General features: G+C 38.9%; 1 protein-coding gene across 3 annotated transcripts; it reads left to right on the top strand.

Annotated features, from left to right (window-relative positions):
• Positions 1–717: 717 nt before the first annotated feature.
• nr1h4 (nuclear receptor subfamily 1, group H, member 4) lies at positions 718–20,861 on the top strand. Of its 3 annotated transcripts, none has more exons than XM_010890320.2 (10): positions 718–862; positions 2,792–2,953; positions 4,343–4,720; positions 8,418–8,558; positions 10,342–10,475; positions 10,908–11,003; positions 11,241–11,340; positions 11,808–11,954; positions 18,406–18,519; positions 18,814–20,861. In XM_010890320.2, the coding sequence occupies exons 2-10, from the start codon at positions 2,857–2,859 to the stop codon at positions 19,050–19,052; spliced, it is 1,446 nt and encodes a 481-aa protein (XP_010888622.1). In that variant the 5' UTR covers positions 718–862; positions 2,792–2,856; the 3' UTR covers positions 19,053–20,861. The 3 variants fall into 3 exon arrangements, with proteins under 3 accessions (XP_010888622.1, XP_019895976.1, XP_010888623.1); XM_020040417.1 differs by having other exon boundaries at positions 10,905–11,003; XM_010890321.2 differs by lacking the exons at positions 718–862; positions 2,792–2,953 and adding an exon at positions 3,032–3,657 and having other exon boundaries at positions 10,905–11,003.
• Positions 20,862–20,941: the final 80 nt, after the last annotated feature.

The raw sequence follows: 20,941 nt of genomic DNA, 5'->3' as shown, positions 1-20,941 counted from the left end.
ATTCACCAGTTTATAATGTGTCCTATTATAATACACATTTCACATTCTTACATAAAAGTTGCCTTCTTTTAAGGCTTTACACTGGAGATTTGCAATTTTTTCATGGTTCTAGGTCAATCTTTAAACCTTTCAACTGAATAGTCAAATGATGAGCCAAATTATGTCCAATTAGATGAATTGAGTAACATGATTCAGAATGCCTATCATTGGTACTTAGAATTGGAGTCTGAATGGTGAGCTGTAAATGGTCAAGGAAGCAGCTTTCACTGCCACCAGCAAAGAAAATATTTGATTTCCTCCACTCTATGATATTTATATTTTACTATTTGAGCTGTTTGAATGTCCCAGCAACAATACTACAGTATATTGGGTACACCTGACAAATAAGTAGGCAAGCCAGGACAATAATTCCACTGTAGCTGGCTATAGACCGCTCCAATTGTACATGTTCTCAGACATAGCAGCTTGTGACTAACTGTGTAACTGTACGTGGATGTGTGTGTGTGTGTGTCAGTGCCTGTGTGTGTGTATGTGCTGATCTGTTTATCTTTATGCTAGGGAGTCGATAAAGCCGCCACATGGCTTGGCTGGATGAGGAGGTTTCTGAGGGATGAGAGGAAGAGGGGGTGGGGATGAAGCATAGTGTGTTCATGGAATGGAATGGACAGTTTAATTAATAACCACTGTCCCCTCTCTCCATGACCCCTGCCAGTCACATACTCTCACAGCAGCCCAGACAGCCGGGAGCAGCTAGATGCTCATTAGCCAATATTGATGGTGCTGTTCTTTACAACGTGGCGATCAGAAAGGGCCAAGGCCTGCACTAGGCTGGATTTAAGAGACATTACCAGGCAGGAATAAGGTAAGAACTAATGCAGTGATGATTGTTATAACTTACTGGCAACGGGTGAGAGGATTATTGGTAGACTCATTGTGTGGGCTGACACAGTGGCCAAGAGGCTCTCATTCGGATCTTCATGTGGGCTGCTGCTTATTCTCTGGGATAATTAGCACCTAATTTTAATTAGAGTTAAGTCAGGTGAGATAAATAAAAAAGGTTTTTTCGCATTGGTAATTTACATCTTTCTCATTACTTTGGCCGGGTGTCAGTTCATACAAACGTGTGTAACGTGCAGCTCGTCCGTGACAGACATGAGACAGGAGGGTGCTGGAGAAAGTATGTTTTCAGTGGCTGTATACAGCCAGTCTCACCAAACGTAACCAGCGACACACAGAACTAATAGGATTTGACAATCCATGCTCTACTGTATAATACACAACGTATTTTAAAAAGTGAATTTACAGGTTTTTCTCCAGTGTTCTTGCACTATGTTATGCAACAGTTAGTTATCAGTTGTATTCGAGTCATTCCAGTATTCAAAAGATTGGGAAACACGGGACAACTCTATACAGCCAACTCTTTAAGGCGATAGAAAATGTACTCCACAATCGTTGACTACTTCATTTTAGAGAAGCCAGGATGGCTTTGTCCAGTCCATTAGTGTTGTATGGTCCCCTCCTGAGTTTAAATGAGCACCTCTCCCCCCCCAGAGTGCCACCTCCCCGGGGCCTGCATGTAAAGTCCAGGTACCTGATGCTTAATTACATCGATAAGGGGGTATCCAGAGGTTAATACTGTCAACGGAGGATGTAGCACTGTGGAAAGTGGTGAGGGAGATCCCAGAAGAGGAAAACTCATCTTTCAGATTTTATAATGTGTCCCATTAGGTTTTATTGAGGGAAATAAGGCATTCTTTTCTCTGAACAGGATGATTCCTATTCCATGATTTTTTTTGTAATCATCAAGCTATGGCAATTGTTATACTTTTGTAATTAGTCAAATATCATAACCACCACAGAGTCGAATAATTATCGGTTAATGTACACTACCATTCAAAATGTTGGGGTCACTTAGAAATGTCCCTTTTTGAAAGAAAACATTTATCAGAAATACAGTACCGTGTAGACCTTGTCAGTGTTGTAAATGACTACAGTACCTGGAAACCGCTGTTTTTCAATGGAATGTCTACAGAGGTGTGTAGGGGCCCATTATCAGCAACCATTAGCGGTCCAATGGCACGTTGTGTTTGCTAATCCAAGTTTATCATTTTAAAAAGGCTATTTGATCATTAGAAAACACTTTTGCGATTATATTAGAGTCAAGTGTATGTGTTCTTTTGGCCATCTTTTCATTTTACTGTCTGTGAGCTTCCGTTTCTTTGCAATTTCTCACATGGAATAGCCTTCATTTCCCAGAACAAGAATAGACTGACATGTTTCAGATGAAAGGACTTTGTTTCTGGTTATTTTGAAACCACAAATGCTGATGCTGAATATACTGAACTAGTCTAGTGAAGGCCAGTTCTATTGTTTCTTTAATAAGCACAACAGTTTTCAGCTGTGCTAACATAATCAAAAAAGAGTTTTCTAATGATCACTTAGCCTTTTAAATTGATAAACTTGGATTAGCAAACATAATGTGCCATTAGAACACAGGAGTAATGCTTGCTGATGATGGGCTTCTGTACACCTATGTAGATATTCCATAAAAAAAATCTGCCATTCCCACTACAATAGTCATTTACAACATCAACAATATCTAAACTGTATTTCTGATCAATTTGCACAAAATATTAGCTTTTCTTTCAAAAACAAAGACATTTCTAAGTGACCCCAAACTTTTGAACGGTAGTGTGTACTCAGGCTGAAGAGTATTTATCACCAAGTAGTGTAACCAAAATGTAAAAACATATACTAACATTATGTCACATTGTATGTTTGTTCCTTACAGAATTTCACTGGAAAGATCTTACTTCTAGTTCTCTCATTGGGTTTTGGACAATCGCAGATTTTTTAATGAATGAGTGGGTGGGCCCCGACATCAATGTGGTGGGACCACTTCAGATCCCACCAACTGATGGATTCCCACTGTCTGATAGCTCACACTTCTTTGGTAAGCAACATATAACCTGATCAGTTCTTCAGCCAACACTCCTGAAAGTTTTGGTGCTGTAACACATATTATACAGGGCAGTATGTTTTATAAGACCCTAGCAGTTAGAGGACCTAACCAGTAATTAATAGGTTGCTGGATCGAAACCCAGAGCTGGCAAGGTGAATAATCTGTGGTTGAATCTGTTAGCCAGAAAGCTACACAAATGTTTCCTATAAGTAGGTCTGAATAAGAGCATCTGCTAAATAACTAACATGTAAATACTTGATGTGTATGTAAATATGATATGCCAGTGATAGTTTGATGTTCACACATCCTTATGGGAATAGGTGATTGATCCATTTGCCACCTCTGACACAGGCTAGATGTGAAAGTGACATTTCAATGTTTAGAAAACGACCTGTAACGATGGACAGAAATGTGACTGTCAGGTTAATGAGTAACCGTGACAACCTTTGCTCCCCATTGGCACCCATGAGTCAGTCTTCAAGCAAGCACCAAGGTGTTCAGTTCTAGGACTATGTGACAGGCATTTCTCTGTTCCTTTTACAATAAACGACGACATGCTAAGTCAGAGGAAGTACATGTTAAAGTAAAGCCTTTCAGGAGGTCAGAGAAAACAGGAAGAGCCAGAGAGAGGGAGTTTTTTTTTTTAATCCTGGGTCACCCTGAGATGGCCATGGTCCAGAACAAATCTTCAGGAGGTCAGTATCTCACTCCTGGCTTGTTGTATCAGCTGCTGTTATATGTGCTCAATTAAAATTAGTTGGGATTCATAAAATACCACAGAACATGAAGGACTATGCACCAATTGTTTTTAAAAATTAATTTTGACCATGGTTGCAGATCTTTCTCTGGATCTTTTGTCACTCGGATTATGTGTTTAGATCATATTCTGTGCCAATTCACTACACAAATTAATTTGGCTGAATGGTGAATGGCATATGAATATAATAGCATAGTATAACATTTCTTTGAAAAAGAGCAATCTACAGAAATTCTGATCTAAAGTCACTGATTCATTTTTTTCTTTATTTGTGAAAGAATATATATCTGTATCTGTGGTCAAAGAGAAACGTTAACAATAGTAACAATAGTAGTCCAGTCATTTGGCTTTCTGTGAGGGCTTGAGTTTTCTCATATAGGGGTTTATACATTACTGTGTCGATAACTATCCCTTGTTAATGTTTAAAGTCTCTGACAAATTAACAGCTTCTGCTGGGAAACAGTGTCCCATCATTACCATTAATAGTGATGAATACCTGTATCCTAGGGAAAAAGACTGGGAACATTGTCTTGGGAAATTCAATTGTGGTCCTTCTGGACCATTGCTGACTTCTGTTCAGTGAAACAATATAGTTCAATCTAACGTTATTTCTCCCCTCTTAGACATTCTGGCTGATCAAGGGAGTCCTCTGCTTCAGGATCAGGACGTTTTACCCTTCACCAGCTACCACAGCATGCAATACCCCCTGGTGGAGGCCACCATGTCATCCCCACCATACTACTCCAGTCAGAACTACTACCCCCAGTTCAGCACCGAGGAGTGGTACTCACCCACTGGGATGTACGAACTCAGGAAAGGACCTCTGGATGGCAGCTATGACGCTGAAATGGAGGAGGTGTCCACTATAGTGCCTGCAGTGTGCAAGAGGACCCGGCATACATCCCACACTGGCCGGGGCAAAGGGGAGGAGCTGTGCGTGGTGTGTGGAGACAAGGCATCTGGGTACCACTACAACGCTCTCACCTGTGAAGGCTGTAAAGGTAAGAGTGAGGGTTAAAGCAGAAATCAGCGTTTAAAGAAATAGCCTCCACACCAGTTAAGTGAATTAAGTTGTTAAGTTGCAGGTGGATGCAAACACTGGAGTCAAACTAGCTTAGATTTGGGTTTGACAGGTGAACTAAATTCATATGACCAAAAGTTTGTCATGAACAGCGATTGCTCTTTTATGTGCTCAATTTAATGAAAACTGCCTTGATTTATTAATGTTGTAGCTCATTTTCCAATGGTCAGATTAATTCAGATTAAAGAAATGTTTAGAAAAATAGAGTATTAATAGAGTATTAATAGAGTGTTAAATAAAATGTACTCCAAAATGACACAATTATACATTAACGAATAATAATAATAAATACAAATCAAATTAATTGATGTTGTCAGTAAGTGCTATGTTTGCATTTTATATACGCAAACATTCATTTTTGTTAGATTTGATCAATTAGAATCATCAGTTCTATCAATAAGTCAAAAATACATCCATCATTTGGAGAAGAAAAAGAATGACTTCTTAAAACGACATTAAAACACTTGTTGCATTCAGTCTCTTCATATTTGTATGATTTATTTTATTCAATATTTGTTGCTCATCCTTATCTAGGGTGCCAATAGTTTTTGAGTACATCAGTGAATGAACTAGTTGAACAGTAGTTAACATGTGAACACTGCCAGCACAACACTCCAGTTTCCATACTAATTTGTCTCATTTAGACTGAGGCAGGAACTTAAATTAGGAGAAAAAAGCCATAAGTGACTCATAGTGTAGGACTAAGGCAACATTCCTTTTTTTTTACTTAAATATGTTTCTAAATGGTTTTGTATTGCCATTGTTTTCATGTAGAGCTAGTCATTAGTTGATAATTTAGGTGACTGACGTTTTCTAACAAATTCAGTTCTTTGAAATATTACTATGGCCCTGTTGCTAGAACAGTACTGTAATCTGAATGTACTGTAGGTTGAGGATCTTTAATGTTATGTAATGTGTAGAACCAAATCTGCCACTTGAATGAAAAATTCAGTTTGAGTCAAGTTTGATATATCCAGTAAACGTGATTTTATCATGAGGATAATGAATTAATGGAATGTATCTTGACATTGACACATTGCGGTGAGAAAGCAATATGAATGTACAGCACCTCTTCATAGAGGACTTAAAAGCTCAGTGAAAGCCACTATGAACCCCTCCCTAAGGGTAGTTCCAACCTGTTGGGGTGAAGGTGTCGGGGTGGCACCTCCACACCAACAGATAGAATTCCTTCCCAGCTTTCCTCTGTATAATGGCAGAGGAAACCAGAGCTAACTATGTCAAAGCAGAATTCAGTTGTCCTTAAACAGCACAGAACCAGTACAAAAATCCACTATGTTAAGTCAACACATTATAAAAATCTATGGAAGTATTGTTAGCAGATAATATTTCTAAAAAACAAACTCCACATTTGATTTTACTTTAGTTTGCCAATACAAAATATACATTCTTGCACTTTAATGGATTTTTAGCCACCATTGAAGTTTGTAATGACTGTTTAAGGAAATGTACCCATTAGAGTACTTTCAGGTTGAGGAACCAACTAGCTTTTGAAAAAGCCTTTAAAAAAATATTTTAAAACAGTAATGACTCACAATACATCAACACATTCAAATGAATTAGTTGGTTGGAGCTCCAAAAGCTGCTAATATGGTCATGGCTTGAAGGGATACAACTAATGTCAAAATGACTTTGCACTCTAGACACTTACTGTCCACCTGATAGATAAGCTAACTAGCTGACAACACCAGCCGGTAGCTAATTTACTGATGTTCAATGAGTTGTATATCCCTCACCTATTGATTTAAACATAAAACGTCTAAGATAGTGACATACCAGTTGGCTTATTTTTGTCTTTGGGACTGAAAACAACATGCTGGAGTTAATGTCCAAGGCACCAATGAGGTAACAAGGTGCTTACCAACAGTGAGTTGCTTTCCACTGGTCAGCCAAAGATGTTTGTGGGGCATGTCGTCGATAGAAGCTAAATAATGGAGAGAGTCAAAGGGTCCTTCGCTTCCACTTGCTGCATTACTGCTGTCCACGGTACCAATGGAAAAGTACTATATCACGCGCCAATATCACAGTGCCTCCCAAAGCACTGTCTATGATAATATCATCATATGTTGATGCGCAGTTTGTTGTGAACCATATGCTTTTGTCAAGATTTTGAAAGATAAATATCATTATTGTGACCAGATGTCACATTAGCTGTACATAATATTGACTAATAGATCTTCTGCACAGATAGAATTACCGATCACAATACTTATCATGACTATGATGGATGTGTAAGAGGAAGTTTCTTGAAATGTAACATCCAAAAGAAATCTTAACAAGAATTGCAGTCCCCACTCCATTCAAAGCATTATATAAATATAAAGATATACCGACATCCAGGGAGGCATGACATTGTTTGGATGTATGACTGTGAGACCAGGAACATCAACATCAAGTTGACCTTTAAAAAAAAAAAACGTTATGTATGTGTTTGCACCCTTTACTTTGTGCTTGAACATCTAATTACCAATGTGTAATTCTTCTTTAATGTATGTGTCAATATTAAAATAGTTTGAAACACCCCTGGGGCATGGATCGAGGCCAAGGGGATTGGGCACAGATCAGCCACACTTGAATGACCCCATTAAAGATTTAATGTATGCGTGGCCATGTGCCTGTATGGTGTCATATAGTTTGTAGGGCACAGCTATCAGGTTTTTTGCAAGGTTTCCATCCAGCTGACATTCAAGTGCCCTCTACCAAATACCATTGTGGGAAACAGTAAGTACACACCTGGAAAGTTGTCTTTTTGTACAGATTTGGACACATGGAAGGTTGAGCTGAAGTCCAACTCCAGTTAAAAGTAAACCAATTAAAGGTAACCCATTTTAACAATTATTGATGCAGATATTTGTAGAATCCAGTGCCCAAAAACAGGGACATATTAAAATGTTGGGAGGGGTTACAAAACCATTTCCAAGCTATTTAAATTACATAATTCCGACGGATTATCTACAAATGGAGAAAATCCCAAACCACTGGCAATCTACATACAGTGCGCAATCTTGGACTACATGGGAGTTCAGGAAGGAAGAATATAAAAAAATAATATCAAGACAATAATGCAAGACAACATCTGGTTAAAGACCAAAAATACTGGAACAATGTGCTCTGGATAGATGAGTCAAAGGTGGACTTGTTTGGCTGCAATTCCAGATCCCATGTTTGTGGATAACAAAACTCTACTTTTGAACAGAAGAACCTTATACCAACTCTAAAGCATGTACTGTAGGTGGTGGGATTAAGGTTTGGGGCTGTTTGCTGCCTAGACAACTTGCCATCATTGAGTACCATACATTCCGTACTGTACCAGAGAATTCTTGAGGAGAATGTGAGGCCGTCGGTCAAAAAGCTGAAGCTAGACCAACAGGATTTTGCAACAGGAAAATGATCCAAAATGCAATCAAAGCTACAACAGAATGGCTCAAAAAGAAGAAATGTTGGGTTATGAAAGAGTCAAAGCCCAGTCCTATGTAAAAGATGCGGTGGGAATTGAGGCAGGTCTCGTATACAAGACAGCCCTTCAACATGAAAGAGTTAAAGGAGTACAGTAAATATCATTATTAGTACCAGGTAATCATGGAGATCACTGCTTCCAGGCTTCTTCAGACGGAGCATCACCAAGAACGCTGTGTACAAGTGCAAGACTGGAGGGACCTGTGAGATGGATATGTACATGCGCAGGAAGTGCCAGGAGTGTCGTCTCCGGAAGTGCAAGGACATGGGCATGCTGGCAGAGTGTGAGTATCAGCCTCTATGACTCTCTATGACACCACACACAGCATTTCCCATGGTCACTGTGAGTACCGTTATTATAAATGAGGAAAGGGTCAATAAACCATCATTACTGACAGATGTACAGTCAATTCTGCATATTGCAGACAGGAAATCCCATGCTTCTTCATTGCTCAGGGTCTTTGGTCAAGTCTAGAATCCATGTAGTTGCAGATGCATGTTTATTGGATTGTTTCAGTCGCCATATTGGTATTTGTTATGTGCTAAAGAATATCCTGCCACCTTCAGGAAATGAATGTGGCGATAACAGCATCTCTGCTGTACTACTATGTGTATTTTATTGACAGACTACATTGCAGGTTTTATTAACTCACTCGATTTGTTACTTGATACCCCTACTCTACAGTATTATCTGAAACACAAACCCATATTCAAAGCCGTTCCTGAAATGAACTGAAGCACTAGCATATTGAAGGACAGCTGTATAAACTGCACCAACTATTTATTTCCACAGCATGTAAAACAAATTTCAAACCACATTTGGGATTTCTTCAATATTATTGCGTTTTACCATTCATGAATAGACAGACTTTAAATAAGTTTAGGATTAACAAGGTAAAAACAGATAAACCATGTGTATCTGTCTTAGTATTAGATCAGCTTGACATCTGTCTACCTGTGAGCCTCACCCCGGACATTCTTCAGAAGACTCAGTTACAGCGTAATTTGTTTTATTCAAAACACTGGGGGCATTCAGATCATAGCAGAAAACTCATTGTGGATTCTGACAAAACTGCTTTGAATTTCATGATAGAAAGTTCTGGCTCTTAAAGAAAATGCTGTTGGAAAGATAGGAGCAGGAGGACGGTTCGAAGGAGAAAGGAGAGATTGAGGGGGAAGGAAGAGGAGATCCAATATTTCTCCATGAGAATACAACTGCAACATTTTGGAATGAATTCGTAAAGGAATGTGTAAAACTTTCCTGTTGAAATCTTTGTATCGTTACATTTAGCTTCACCCTACCCTTGAGGAGACCCAATTAGTAGGTGTAATTTGTGGCAGTCGGACAAGGAGCCCAGGAGGACAGAATTGGGCTTGTGTTGCTCATAAATGTTAAAAGCTGGTTGGGAATAATTGTGCAGATAGCAGGCATTGAACATCCCAGTCTGTTGGCTCTACAGCGCTCCCTCCGTAGATTAACAAAGTTACGTGTTAGTCAGCTCTTAGAGTCTCCTTGTGTCCTATTGTGAAAAGAGAGACAATTTCGGGGAAGTTCTGAATTGAAATGAAACACTGAACATACACGTGTCCCTGGTTTCGCAAAACTTCTAATAATAGTTTCTAATATTGATATGCTCCCTGCATTAAAGACAATGGTTGTGTAATCATACAATAAGGCGCAATTGGGTTTTGTATATTAACTTGTTACTGACGTACATTTAACAGCAAATAGTATGTTTAATTATACCAGGGGTATACAGTCTCATATATCACAGCTTTGTACCAGTCAGCATTCAGGGATTGAACCACCTGCTGCAGCATTTTAATATCACACTTATTAAAGATATTTTTATAATCCATATAGCCTGTCATTAAAAAGTTCTCAAATTTTCTGATGGTTACACTATGACGCTATTTCAATAAAATGTAATAACACCTTCTGCTGTACATATAATTGGCCATTAAGCAGGAATTTAGCCGGACCGGCTGACTACAGTTGAAAGAGAGTCATTTCTGGATGAGTAGAGGTTCAATCATCCCCCAGTACATTGTCATCCCGTCCCACAGGCCTGCTGACAGAGATCCAGTGCAAGTCTAAAAGGCTGAGAAAAAACCCCAAGGCCTCACCGGGAGCGTCCACTGGGGACGAGGCCGAGGCCGGAGACATTAAGCATGTCACCTCCACCACCAAACTGGCAAAGGTAAACGCGGCCCTTTTTACTCTTTAAATGGGTGGCAGGGCAATGGATCCCATTGGAAGAATCTAAATATATTCTAGAAAACTGTTGGAGATGGTTTTAGACGAAGGTAAAATCATTATTTCCAGAACAACCATCTGTTCTTTCTTAGAAAGTTATTTTCTTCCCTTTTTTCTATGTATCAATATATCTGTATCTATCTAGCTATATATATATATATATACTGTATATGTATCAATAAATGTGTGGCAATTACATGATAATGAGACTAGTTAGCAATGGAATAAAGGCTCCTAAGCTACAGTTGCCTTTGATCCTAATAAGCATTGTGTTAAAATGAACAATGAATATTGAAACATTTCAAAAGTCTAGTTGCCAGTAAGAAATTGGATTTCTCACAGCTAAGTCCAGTACACTTACTGTTTTTTTCAGGAGAAGGTTGAGCTCAGTAAAGAGCAACAGGCTCTCTTGAACTTCATTGTAGAGGCCTATCAGAAACATCGAATTCCCCAAGATATTGCAAAAAAACTGGTATGTTCTGCCTTCTACAATTAAAGTAATTTATGTGTGTCTTTCTCTAAGTCACAGTTCATGCAACTTGCATTTTAAATTTATGGAAGACAAATATAAAAACTGGTAATATCCTAGAATATGGGATTTCATATTCCAATTACTTACATGAAATTTCATAACTGCCCTTATCAGGCAAAGGTGTCATACAACTTCAGGCAAATTCTGTTCTCCCTTTTTTTACCTTTTTTTCTCCAGTTACAAGAGCAGTTCAATGCAGAGGAGAACTTCCTTCTTCTGACAGAGATGGCCACCAGTCATGTTCAAGTGTTGGTGGAGTTTACCAAAAACATTCCAGGTCTGAAACTTAGATTACAATGATCCTTCTGACCTTCTGCTTAAGGAAGTATAATATATTTTTACTGCCATTCATTATCAGCTCAACTCTGATCTGTTGTACTTTGGTACTCCATACTAATAGTTTAATCGGCTCCTTGGCACTATAGTAACAATAACTTAATGTATTAGGACTGAGCGGGTACTGTTACTTAAGAATGTATCAGCCCACTTTACAAAAACTAGGCATTAACTCAGGCATACAAGTCTTCAGGTTTCAGACAACCTAACTTATTACAGAATTGTTGTCCACGGAAATTGTAATGGAAATACGAGTTTTAACAAATCTCTTTCTCTTATGGAGGCATCTATTTTACTCAGCCAGTTTACAGTGGCCTAGTTTCAAGGATATTCATCATTTGTAATCTTTCACATTTTCACATTCCTTCCTTCAATAATAGTCTCCCTGACTGTGTGTGTGACTGACAGGTTTCTCTGCCCTGGACCATGAGGATCAGATAGCTCTGTTGAAAGGTTCAGCAGTGGAGGCCATGTTCCTACGCTCAGCGCAGGTGTTTACCAGGAAGCTGCCACATGGACACACAGAGGTGCTGGAAGATAGGATTCGTAAGAGTGGTACGTCCATACCAAGAAACCGTAGAAACACTATGACAACATCCACAAGTCTGCTGCTATGCTACTACAACCATGTTTCCAAAAAAGAGTTGGACGCTGATGCCAGCAACGTTTCAAAAAAGCTGGGACAGGGGCAAAAGACTAGAAAAGTTGTGTAATGCAAAAAAAAAACTGGTGTAACATCTCACAACTAATTAGATTAATTGGTAACAGATGAGTAATATGAGTTGATGTAAAAATAACATTCCAGAGAGGATGGGTCTCTCAGAAGTGAGGATGGGGAGGAATTCACCACTGTGAAAGACTGCATGGGCAAATAGTGCAACAATTTAAGAATTTTGTTTCTCAACGTAAAATCGCAAAGAGTTTGGGGATCTCATCATCTACAGTACATAATATCATTTAAAGATTCAGAGAATCCGGAGAAATATCTGTATGCAAGGGACAAGGTCGAAAACCAATATTAGATGTCTGTGATCTTCAGGCCCTCAGGCACCACTGCATTAAAAACAGAAACGATTCTCTAGTGAAAATCACTGCATGGGATCAGGAACACCATTGTTTCTGAAATCCATTGTTTGTGAACACAGTACATCGCTGCATCCACAAATGCAAGTTAAAACTTTGCAAGTTAAAACCAGGCAAGGAAGAAACCATATTTTCAAGATCCAGAACTGCTGCCGCCTTCTTTGGGCCCAAGCTTTGGTCTGACAAATCAAAATTTGAAATTATTTTTGGGAATCATGGACACCTGTCCTTCAAATTAATGAGGAGATGGACCATCAGGCTTGTTATCAGTGAACATTTCAAAAGGCAGCATCCGAGATGGTATGGGGGTGCATTAGTGCACATGGCATGGATGACTTGCACATCTGTGAAGGCACCATAAATGCTTAACAATATATACATGTTTTGGAGCAACATATGCTGCCATCCAAATTACGTATTTTTCAGAAAGGCCAGAATGTGACAAACCACATTCTGCACGTGTTACAACAGCATGGCTCTGTTGTAAGAGTTTGGGTGCTAAATTGGCTTGCCTGCAGTCCAGACCTGTCACCCACTGAAAACATTTGGCACATTATGAAATGAACAATATGACAAAGGACACCCTGAACTGTTGAGCAGCTGAAGTCCTACATTAGGCAACAATAGGAAAACATTTCACTTCTAAAACAAAAGTGATTGGTCTCCTCAGTTCCCAAATACTTACAGAGTATTGTTTAAACATTTTTAAACATGTTGCTAGCATAAAATTTAAAATGGGCATGTATTTTCACAAAAACAATAACATTTCTCAGTTTCCACATTTGATATTTTGTCTTAGTACTATTTTCTATTAAATATAGGGATAAATGGTTTGCACATCACTGTATTATAATATTATTTGCATTTTACTCCCAACTTTCTGGGAAACAGTGTCATACAATTAAGCAGTGGTTACATTTATTATAATTTTCATCATTATCATGTTCCTTGAAAAAGTCTTCATCATCACCTCATAATCATAAACATTGCACTAACAATCTGAAGTTGGTTTGAAAATGTAGAAACACTCTCTCTGATTCTGATTAATTAATTAAATCACACATCAGTATCAATGTTATTGTTTGCAAACATATTGCTGTAGATGTTATCAAAGATTTCTTGCAGGAAAACAAACAGCCAAGCATGCAAACACACAGCCAAGCATGCAAACACACAGCCAAGCATGCAAACACACAGGCAAGCATGCAAACACACGGCCAAGCATGCAAACACACAGCCAAGCATGCAAACACACAGGCAAGCATGCAAACACACAGCCAAGCATGCAAACACACAGTCAAGCATGCAAACACACAGTCAAGCATACAAACACACAGCCAAGCATGCAAACCCACACTGCTATGGCTGTACTGTAGCACAGAAATTATCCATGTGAAGACTGCAGGCAGGTCTCAGGTCTGAGGTGAATAATGAATGGATCTGCTTTATCAGACCATCCATCTGACAGGGAGGCTGGGAGGCAGAGTACTGACCTGTTGATCCCCGGCCAGGTGTGGATTACCCGCTACCCGCCAGATAGTGTTTCATTCCATTGTTAGCTTGTATGGGCATTGTGCCAAGCAGGGTGGTAGAGTGATAAAAAAAGGTATGCCTTCTGCTGCTAGACAGTTAAAGCCTTGCCCATGACTTATTGTCCATAAAGAGTGATATGGCAATAATAATTCACTAAACATCCAATTAAATTCTACCCGTCATAACAGAAATAAACAGGATTTTACTTTGTTATTCTGATATTTCATTAATTTCAATTCTAGAACATTATAAAAACTACTTTTAGTACACATCCATATATTGAGATGTTTTTTAAAGGGTGGATTTTAAATGCATCTTTAAAATGAGTTATAAAAACAAATTCAACAGCAGCAGTCTAGCTGTTTTGAAAGGCAAAGCTTACCTTAGACACTCATATGTAATCATATCTGCTGTCATTTTCGCAAGACTGGTTGGACAGTTGAATAGTGTTGGGGGGGGGGGGTGGCTCCATAAGTATGTCACTCTGTCCCTTGGCACCTCTCCAGTGGGAATGGTTTGTTTGACAGATATTCAAGCTAAAGGTCAGTCTGAGGGAAAAAGATAGAGATGATGTCTAAACTCTCTTGTGTTTTATCTAAACACTGAGAGCCCCTTTGTCCCCCTTTTCTCCCTCTTTGTGCGTTCATGATATTTCTGAAGGCTTACAGCTCTGTGATGTGCCTGACTAAGCGACCCCTATAGTTATTTTTGCCACCGAGACTTTCTATGGCTTGAGAATTTAACAACATTTCCTGCTCAATTCTTCTGCCAACTAATGAGAAAAGCTGCCTGGACATCAGATGTCACAGCAACATAGTGAATAGGTTAAGTGAAAACATTGTGGAAGGCTGTTTTGGCACAACAAGGCAACGACAAATCACGACTCAATGTAGAATTGTTGGCAATGTTCATTTGAAGGGGTGAGGGTGTGGTTTGAGATTTACCACCAGCCTGACCATGTTTTGTGTTGTTATCACCATTCAGGATCAGCAATTTGGATTCAAACCACACAGTGTGTGTGTGTATATGCTGTATATATATTTCATCTTTATATCAAATCCTTGAAATAAATGTATATATATACAGTAGGGAGGACAAGTATTTGATATACTGCCGATTTTGCAGGTTTTTCTACTGACAAAGCATGTAGAGGTCTGTACTTTTTATCATAGGTACTCTTCAACTGTGAGTGACAGAATCTAAAACAAAAATCCAGAAAATCACATTGTATGATTTTTAAGTAATTAATTTGCATTTTATTGCATGACATAAGTATTTGATACATCAGAAAAGCAGAACTTAATATTTGGTACAGAAACCTTTGTTTGCAGTTACAGAGATCATATGTTTCCTGTAGTTCTTGGCCAGGTTTGCACACACTGCAGCAGGGATTTTGGCCCACTCTTCCATACAGACCTTCTCCAGATCCTTCAGGTTTTGGGGCTGTCGCTGGGCAATACGGACTTTCAGCTCCCTCCAAAGATTTTCTATTGGGTTCAGGTCTGGAGACTGGCTAGGCCACTCCGGGACCTTGAGATGCTTCTTACAGAGCCACTCCTTAGGTGCCCTGGCTGTGTTTTTCGGGTCGTTGTCATGCTGGAAGACCCAGTTCTTACTAAGGGAAGGAGGTTGTTGGCCAAGATCTCGCAATACATGGCCCCATCTATCCTCCCTTCAATACGGTGCAGTCGTCCTGTCCCCTTTGCAGAAAAGCATCCCCAAAGAATGATGTTTCCACCTTCATGCTTCACGGTTGGGATGGTGTTCTTGGGGTTGTACTCATCCTTCTTCTTCCTCCAAATACGGCGAGTGGAGTTTAGACCAAAAAACTCTATTTGTCTCATCAGAACACATGACCTTCTCCCATTCCTCCTCTGGATCATCCAGATGGTCATTGGCAAACTTCAGACGAGCCTGGACATGCGCTGGCTTGAGCAGGGGGACCTTGCGTGCACTGCAGGATTTTAATCCATGACGGCGTAGTGTGTTACTAATAGTTTTCTTTGAGACTGTGGTCCCAGCTCTCTTCAGGTCATTGACCAGGTCCTGCCATGTAGTTCTGGGCTGATCCCTCACCTTCCTCATGATCATTGATGCCCCACGAGGTGAGATCTTGCCTGGAGCCCCAGACCGAGGGAGATTGACTGCCATCTTGACCGTCATGCAATAAAATACAAATTGATATTTCTGGATTTTTGTTTTAGATTCCGTCTCTCACAGTTGAAGTGTGCCTATGATAAACAATACAGACCTCTACATGCTTTGTAAGTGGGAAAACCTGCAAAATCAGCAGTGTATCAAATACTTGTTCTCCCCACTGTAACTCTATATTTTAATTCTACACACATCATTACCTTTCTTATCGTTATAACTCAGACCAGAACTGACACAAGGCTGGCACCCTGTTCTCTATTTATAATTGTATTTCTCTGAAACAAATAATACCACTAGTACACTAATCTGGCCATACCACTGGTCTGCCCCGTACACAGAATATCTACTTTATTTTATTGTTTAGTGTATTGTGCGTACAATTCATTCATGGGTGATGTCATAAGAAATTCCTAACTAGAGCAGTTTGAACTGGGATCTAGAAGGAAAAATAACTAATTGTTAGCCGTTCATTGGTTCCCTTTGTATACAAGTATGGGAACTACAGTATCTCACAGAAATGAATACACTCCTCAAATATTTTGTAAATATTTGAGTATATCTGTTCATGTGACAACACTGAAGAAATGACACTTTGCTACAATGTAAAGTAGTGAGTGTACAGCTTGTATTACAGTAATTAATGTCTAGACCGCTAGCAACAAAAGTGAGTACACCCCTAAGTGAAAATGTCCAAATTGGGCCCAATTAGCCATTTTCCCTCCCAGGTGTCATGTGACTCGTAAAAGTTACAAGGTCTCAGATGTGAATGGGGAGCAGGTGTGTTAAATTTGGTGTCATCACTCTCACACTCCCTCATACTGGTCACTGGAAGTTCAACATGGCACTTCATGGCAAAGAACCCTCTGAGGATCTGAATTATTATTTTTTGCTCTACATAAAGATGGCCTAGGCTATAAGATGACTGCCAAGACCCTGAAACTGAGCTGCAGCATGGTTACCAAGACCATACAGCCATATTGAGCATCTGTGGGGCATCCTCAAACAGAAGGTGGAGGAGCGCAAGGTCTCTAACATCCACCAGCTCTGTGATGTCGTCATGGAGGAGTGGAAGAGGACTCCAGTGGCAACCTGTGAAGCTCTGGTGAACTCCATCCCCAAGAGGGTTAAGGCAGTGCTGGAAAATGGTGGCCACACAAAATTTTGACACTTTGGGCCCAATTTGGACATTTTCACTTAGTGATGTACTCACTTTTGTGGCTAGCGGTTTAGACATTATTGGCTGTGTGTTGTGTTATTTTGAGGGGACAGCAAATTTACATTGTTGCAAAGTGTCATTTTTTCAGTGTTGTCACATGAAAAGATATCATCAAATATTTACAAAAATAAATATTCTGTGAGACACAGTATCTATTAGATGGAAAGTGAGACAGTTTTGGCCTCAGTTTTTTTGTCCAGGCACATTTTAATAATTAAAACAATTTTGATTGCATTAGGTATTTAATAATCATAGTCCAGAGACATAGAGATGGAATACTCAGGCATACTATTGTGACATAGCAGTGTGGCTCTAGACCACCGTCTGCTTAGGAAACACAGCCCAAATCCACACATCCGGACAATTTTCAAACAACACTGCACTGGTACTCATCCTTAATTCATTTGAATGTGTTGACAGCTGGAGCTGTGTTGAGAATTCAAAAACATGAAAGCAAATGGGCCAGTTTTCTAAACTCTTGCTCTACATATGCATTGTGTACAACATTTTGGACTATGAGATTGATTGGGTTGTGCAACCATGTATATCAATAAACAAATGTAGTGCAACCAACTCAGAAATCATCATGCAGTTGAACATGCTGGGAAATGTGATAATCAGGGTTTTGATGTGTAAACTGATCATCAGTCGCAGAAAAAAAAAAAAGAGCTCTCTATAATGTATTCCACAAAAGAGTCAATCTGTCAGGCAATAGTGTTTTTTAACTATTGTTCTTTTTCACCACCAAGTGTTGATTTACTTCTTGCTGAGCTGAGTCAATAGCAGACATTATAAAAATAAATATGCCTACTTTTTTGTGCATGTTTTGGTTAATAAAACTTTGATTGTGGGAATTATTTTAATGGTGAGTATCTGTCTCTAAACTGTATCTTCTTAATACTAACACACTTTGTACATCACAGTGTTATAACTCATCTCCGTCTGTGATCAATGGCATCTATGGACAATACTGCCATCCAGTGGTTCTGTATTGAATGTGCACGTTTATATGTTTTCCAGGGATATCTGAGGAGTTCATTACACCCATGTTCACCTTCTACAAAAGCATTGGGGAGCTACAGATGATGCAGGAAGAACACGCCCTCCTAACCGCCATTACCATCCTGTCACCAGGTCAGCTACTGAGACACAAGTTAAAGGGATAGTTTGACCTAAAACATATTGTCATTAGCTCCATTCACATTCATGAATTGAAAGCATCCAATCTGTTGTTTAAGACAAGGGGAATTTCACCCAAATATGATTTTATGATTTTTCTCTTTAAGATGTAATGGTCAACTGAAACCAACAATTGTTTGGTTTGATGTTACTTGGGCGTAACTTTAGCTAACAGTAGCTACAAGTATGTAAAGTAAACCATGGAATGAGTCTATTTCTAAAGTACCTTTTATTTATTATTTGCTACAGACCGACCATACGTGAAGGACCAGCAGGCAGTGGAGAGGCTACAGGAACCCATGTTGGAGGTGCTCAGGAAGTTCTGTGCCTTGCAACACCCGCTTGAGCCCCAGCACTTTGCCCGTCTCCTGGGCCGGCTGACTGAGCTGCGGACCCTCAACCACCACCATGCCGAGATGCTCACCTCCTGGCGAATGAGCGACCACAAATTCACCCCCCTCCTCTGTGAGATCTGGGATGTACAGTGAACAGTAGATAGGTTTCATGGAGGGATGTTTGGATGGGAAGAACAAACACTTTACCCTGAGTGACTCTTCTGACCATTTCAGAAGCTGAAACCATTTCAGAAGCTGAAACCATTTCAGAAGCTGAAACCATTTCAGAAGCTGATCAACTGAACAAAAAGCTTCTGTCACAATCGGATATAACACCGCTTTGAGATGTTGTGAATTAACATTGCATAGGCTCAGGTCTAAGGTCTTTTGGGAGCCATTGTGATGGGCTATCTGAATATGACTGCCTGCTGCAGATCAAAGATACCTGAAGACATTATTTAAGACAGATCTCGAAGCCGGATAATGGACTGATATTGTTTGCTCAGCATATTGCCAGTTAAGGTTTAAATTACTGATTAAAACTATTTTCACTTATACACTTTGTTTATCATGCTATGGTCCACCAGAAAAGCATCAACAAGGCTGAACTTTATATCTCTGCTAGATATCTAGATACAAACAAAAATAAAAACAAAATGTACAAACAAACCTACAATGCCCTCCTAAAATAATGGCACAGTGAATGTATTTTTCTCCTATAAATTATAATTTGAAATCAGACCGTTACTATGAGGTTAAAATATAGATTCTCAGCTTTTATTTGAAGGTATTTGAACACATATTGGTTTCACCATTTATAAATTACAACACTTCAAGTAAACATTTTATATACTGTATAACCTGCAATTTCTGATCATTGTTGTAAAAGTGGTGCTTTCAAGATAAAAATTGTCCCTGAATATTGTTTTTCACATACAATATGTGCCCCATGTCCATAACCACTCATTTTCAAACTTGGAATTTCATGGTAAAATATGGATTCTAATTTAAGAATATGCAAAAAATATTACACATCCAGATGAAAAAGTCCCAATAATTGAATTTTTTCAGATTCACTTCATCATTCCACATTTAGAAATATATTTTGGAAAAGTTACATTGGATTTCAGTTTGAATAGTATATCAGTAACTCTTCAAAACTTCTATTCTAAAATATAATTTGTTAATGTGTGAAAATGTCACAATATACCCTTATTTATTTGGTTAATTTTAACCATTTAACTTATGTTACAAAAGTTTATTAAAGGTCTTGGAGTAGTGCAGGGATTTAGCTCACTGCTTCATCGTACAGCTGCGGCCAGCTGTTTAAATACCAGTTCCTGCATACCAACAAACCCTGGCAGTCCAAAAGAATGGGACGAAAACTGGCTGAGCATCACTCAGGATGGACAGGGTGAAATATGTCTCCAGACACACAGCACCAGCCAAAATGTTGTCTAAACCTTTGACTGCTACTGTACTATAACTGAATTTGAATACCTAACAACTGCAGGATATCATTACTATTGGTTACAAATATAAATTATTTTAAGATTATAAAAACTGACCTGATTAATAAACACGGACCTGATTAGTAAATACTAACCTGATTAGTAAATACTTACCCAATTAGTAAATACTTACCTGATTACTAAACACTGATCTGATTATTAAATACTTACCAATTATTACATAATTAACTGATTATTACATACAGACTGGATTATTAAAATGGATCTGATTATTAACCACTATACAAAAGGAAAACAAGAAAGTCAACTACTCCGGAACACCAATGTTATGCTATTGAAGATGATGCTGTATTTTTTGACTGTTGTCAAATTAGTCTCAAGAAAGACTTTAGAGTCACTGATGCTTGGGGAGAATACTGAGAGTCTTGTAATTGCTTTGTGATTTGTGCTCAATGTACAGGTTCAAATGGTGCTTTGTGCTCAATGTACAGTATCAGAGAAAATAAAGAAACTGGATAACATGTAATTTCTGTAAGAGCAATTTTGACCACAAATATATCAGATTTGTCC

The sequence above is a fragment of the Esox lucius genome, chromosome 19, assembly GCF_011004845.1.
Source record: "Esox lucius isolate fEsoLuc1 chromosome 19, fEsoLuc1.pri, whole genome shotgun sequence".
Taxonomy (NCBI): Eukaryota; Metazoa; Chordata; class Actinopteri; order Esociformes; family Esocidae; genus Esox; species Esox lucius.
Note: the sequence above shows the minus strand (reverse complement) of the source record. Positions and strands in the feature narration are given on the sequence as shown.

Coding starts and splice junctions, on each gene's coding strand:
- nr1h4 (XM_020040417.1), top strand. CDS start 2,857: ATGAATGAGTGGGTGGGCCCCGACATCAATGTGGTGGGACCACTTCAG. Junction 10,476..10,904: donor CCACCACCAAACTGGCAAAG/GTAAACGCGGCC, acceptor TGTTTTTTTCAG/GAGAAGGTTGAGCTCAGTAA. Junction 11,955..18,405: donor AGATAGGATTCGTAAGAGTG/GTACGTCCATAC, acceptor TATGTTTTCCAG/GGATATCTGAGGAGTTCATT.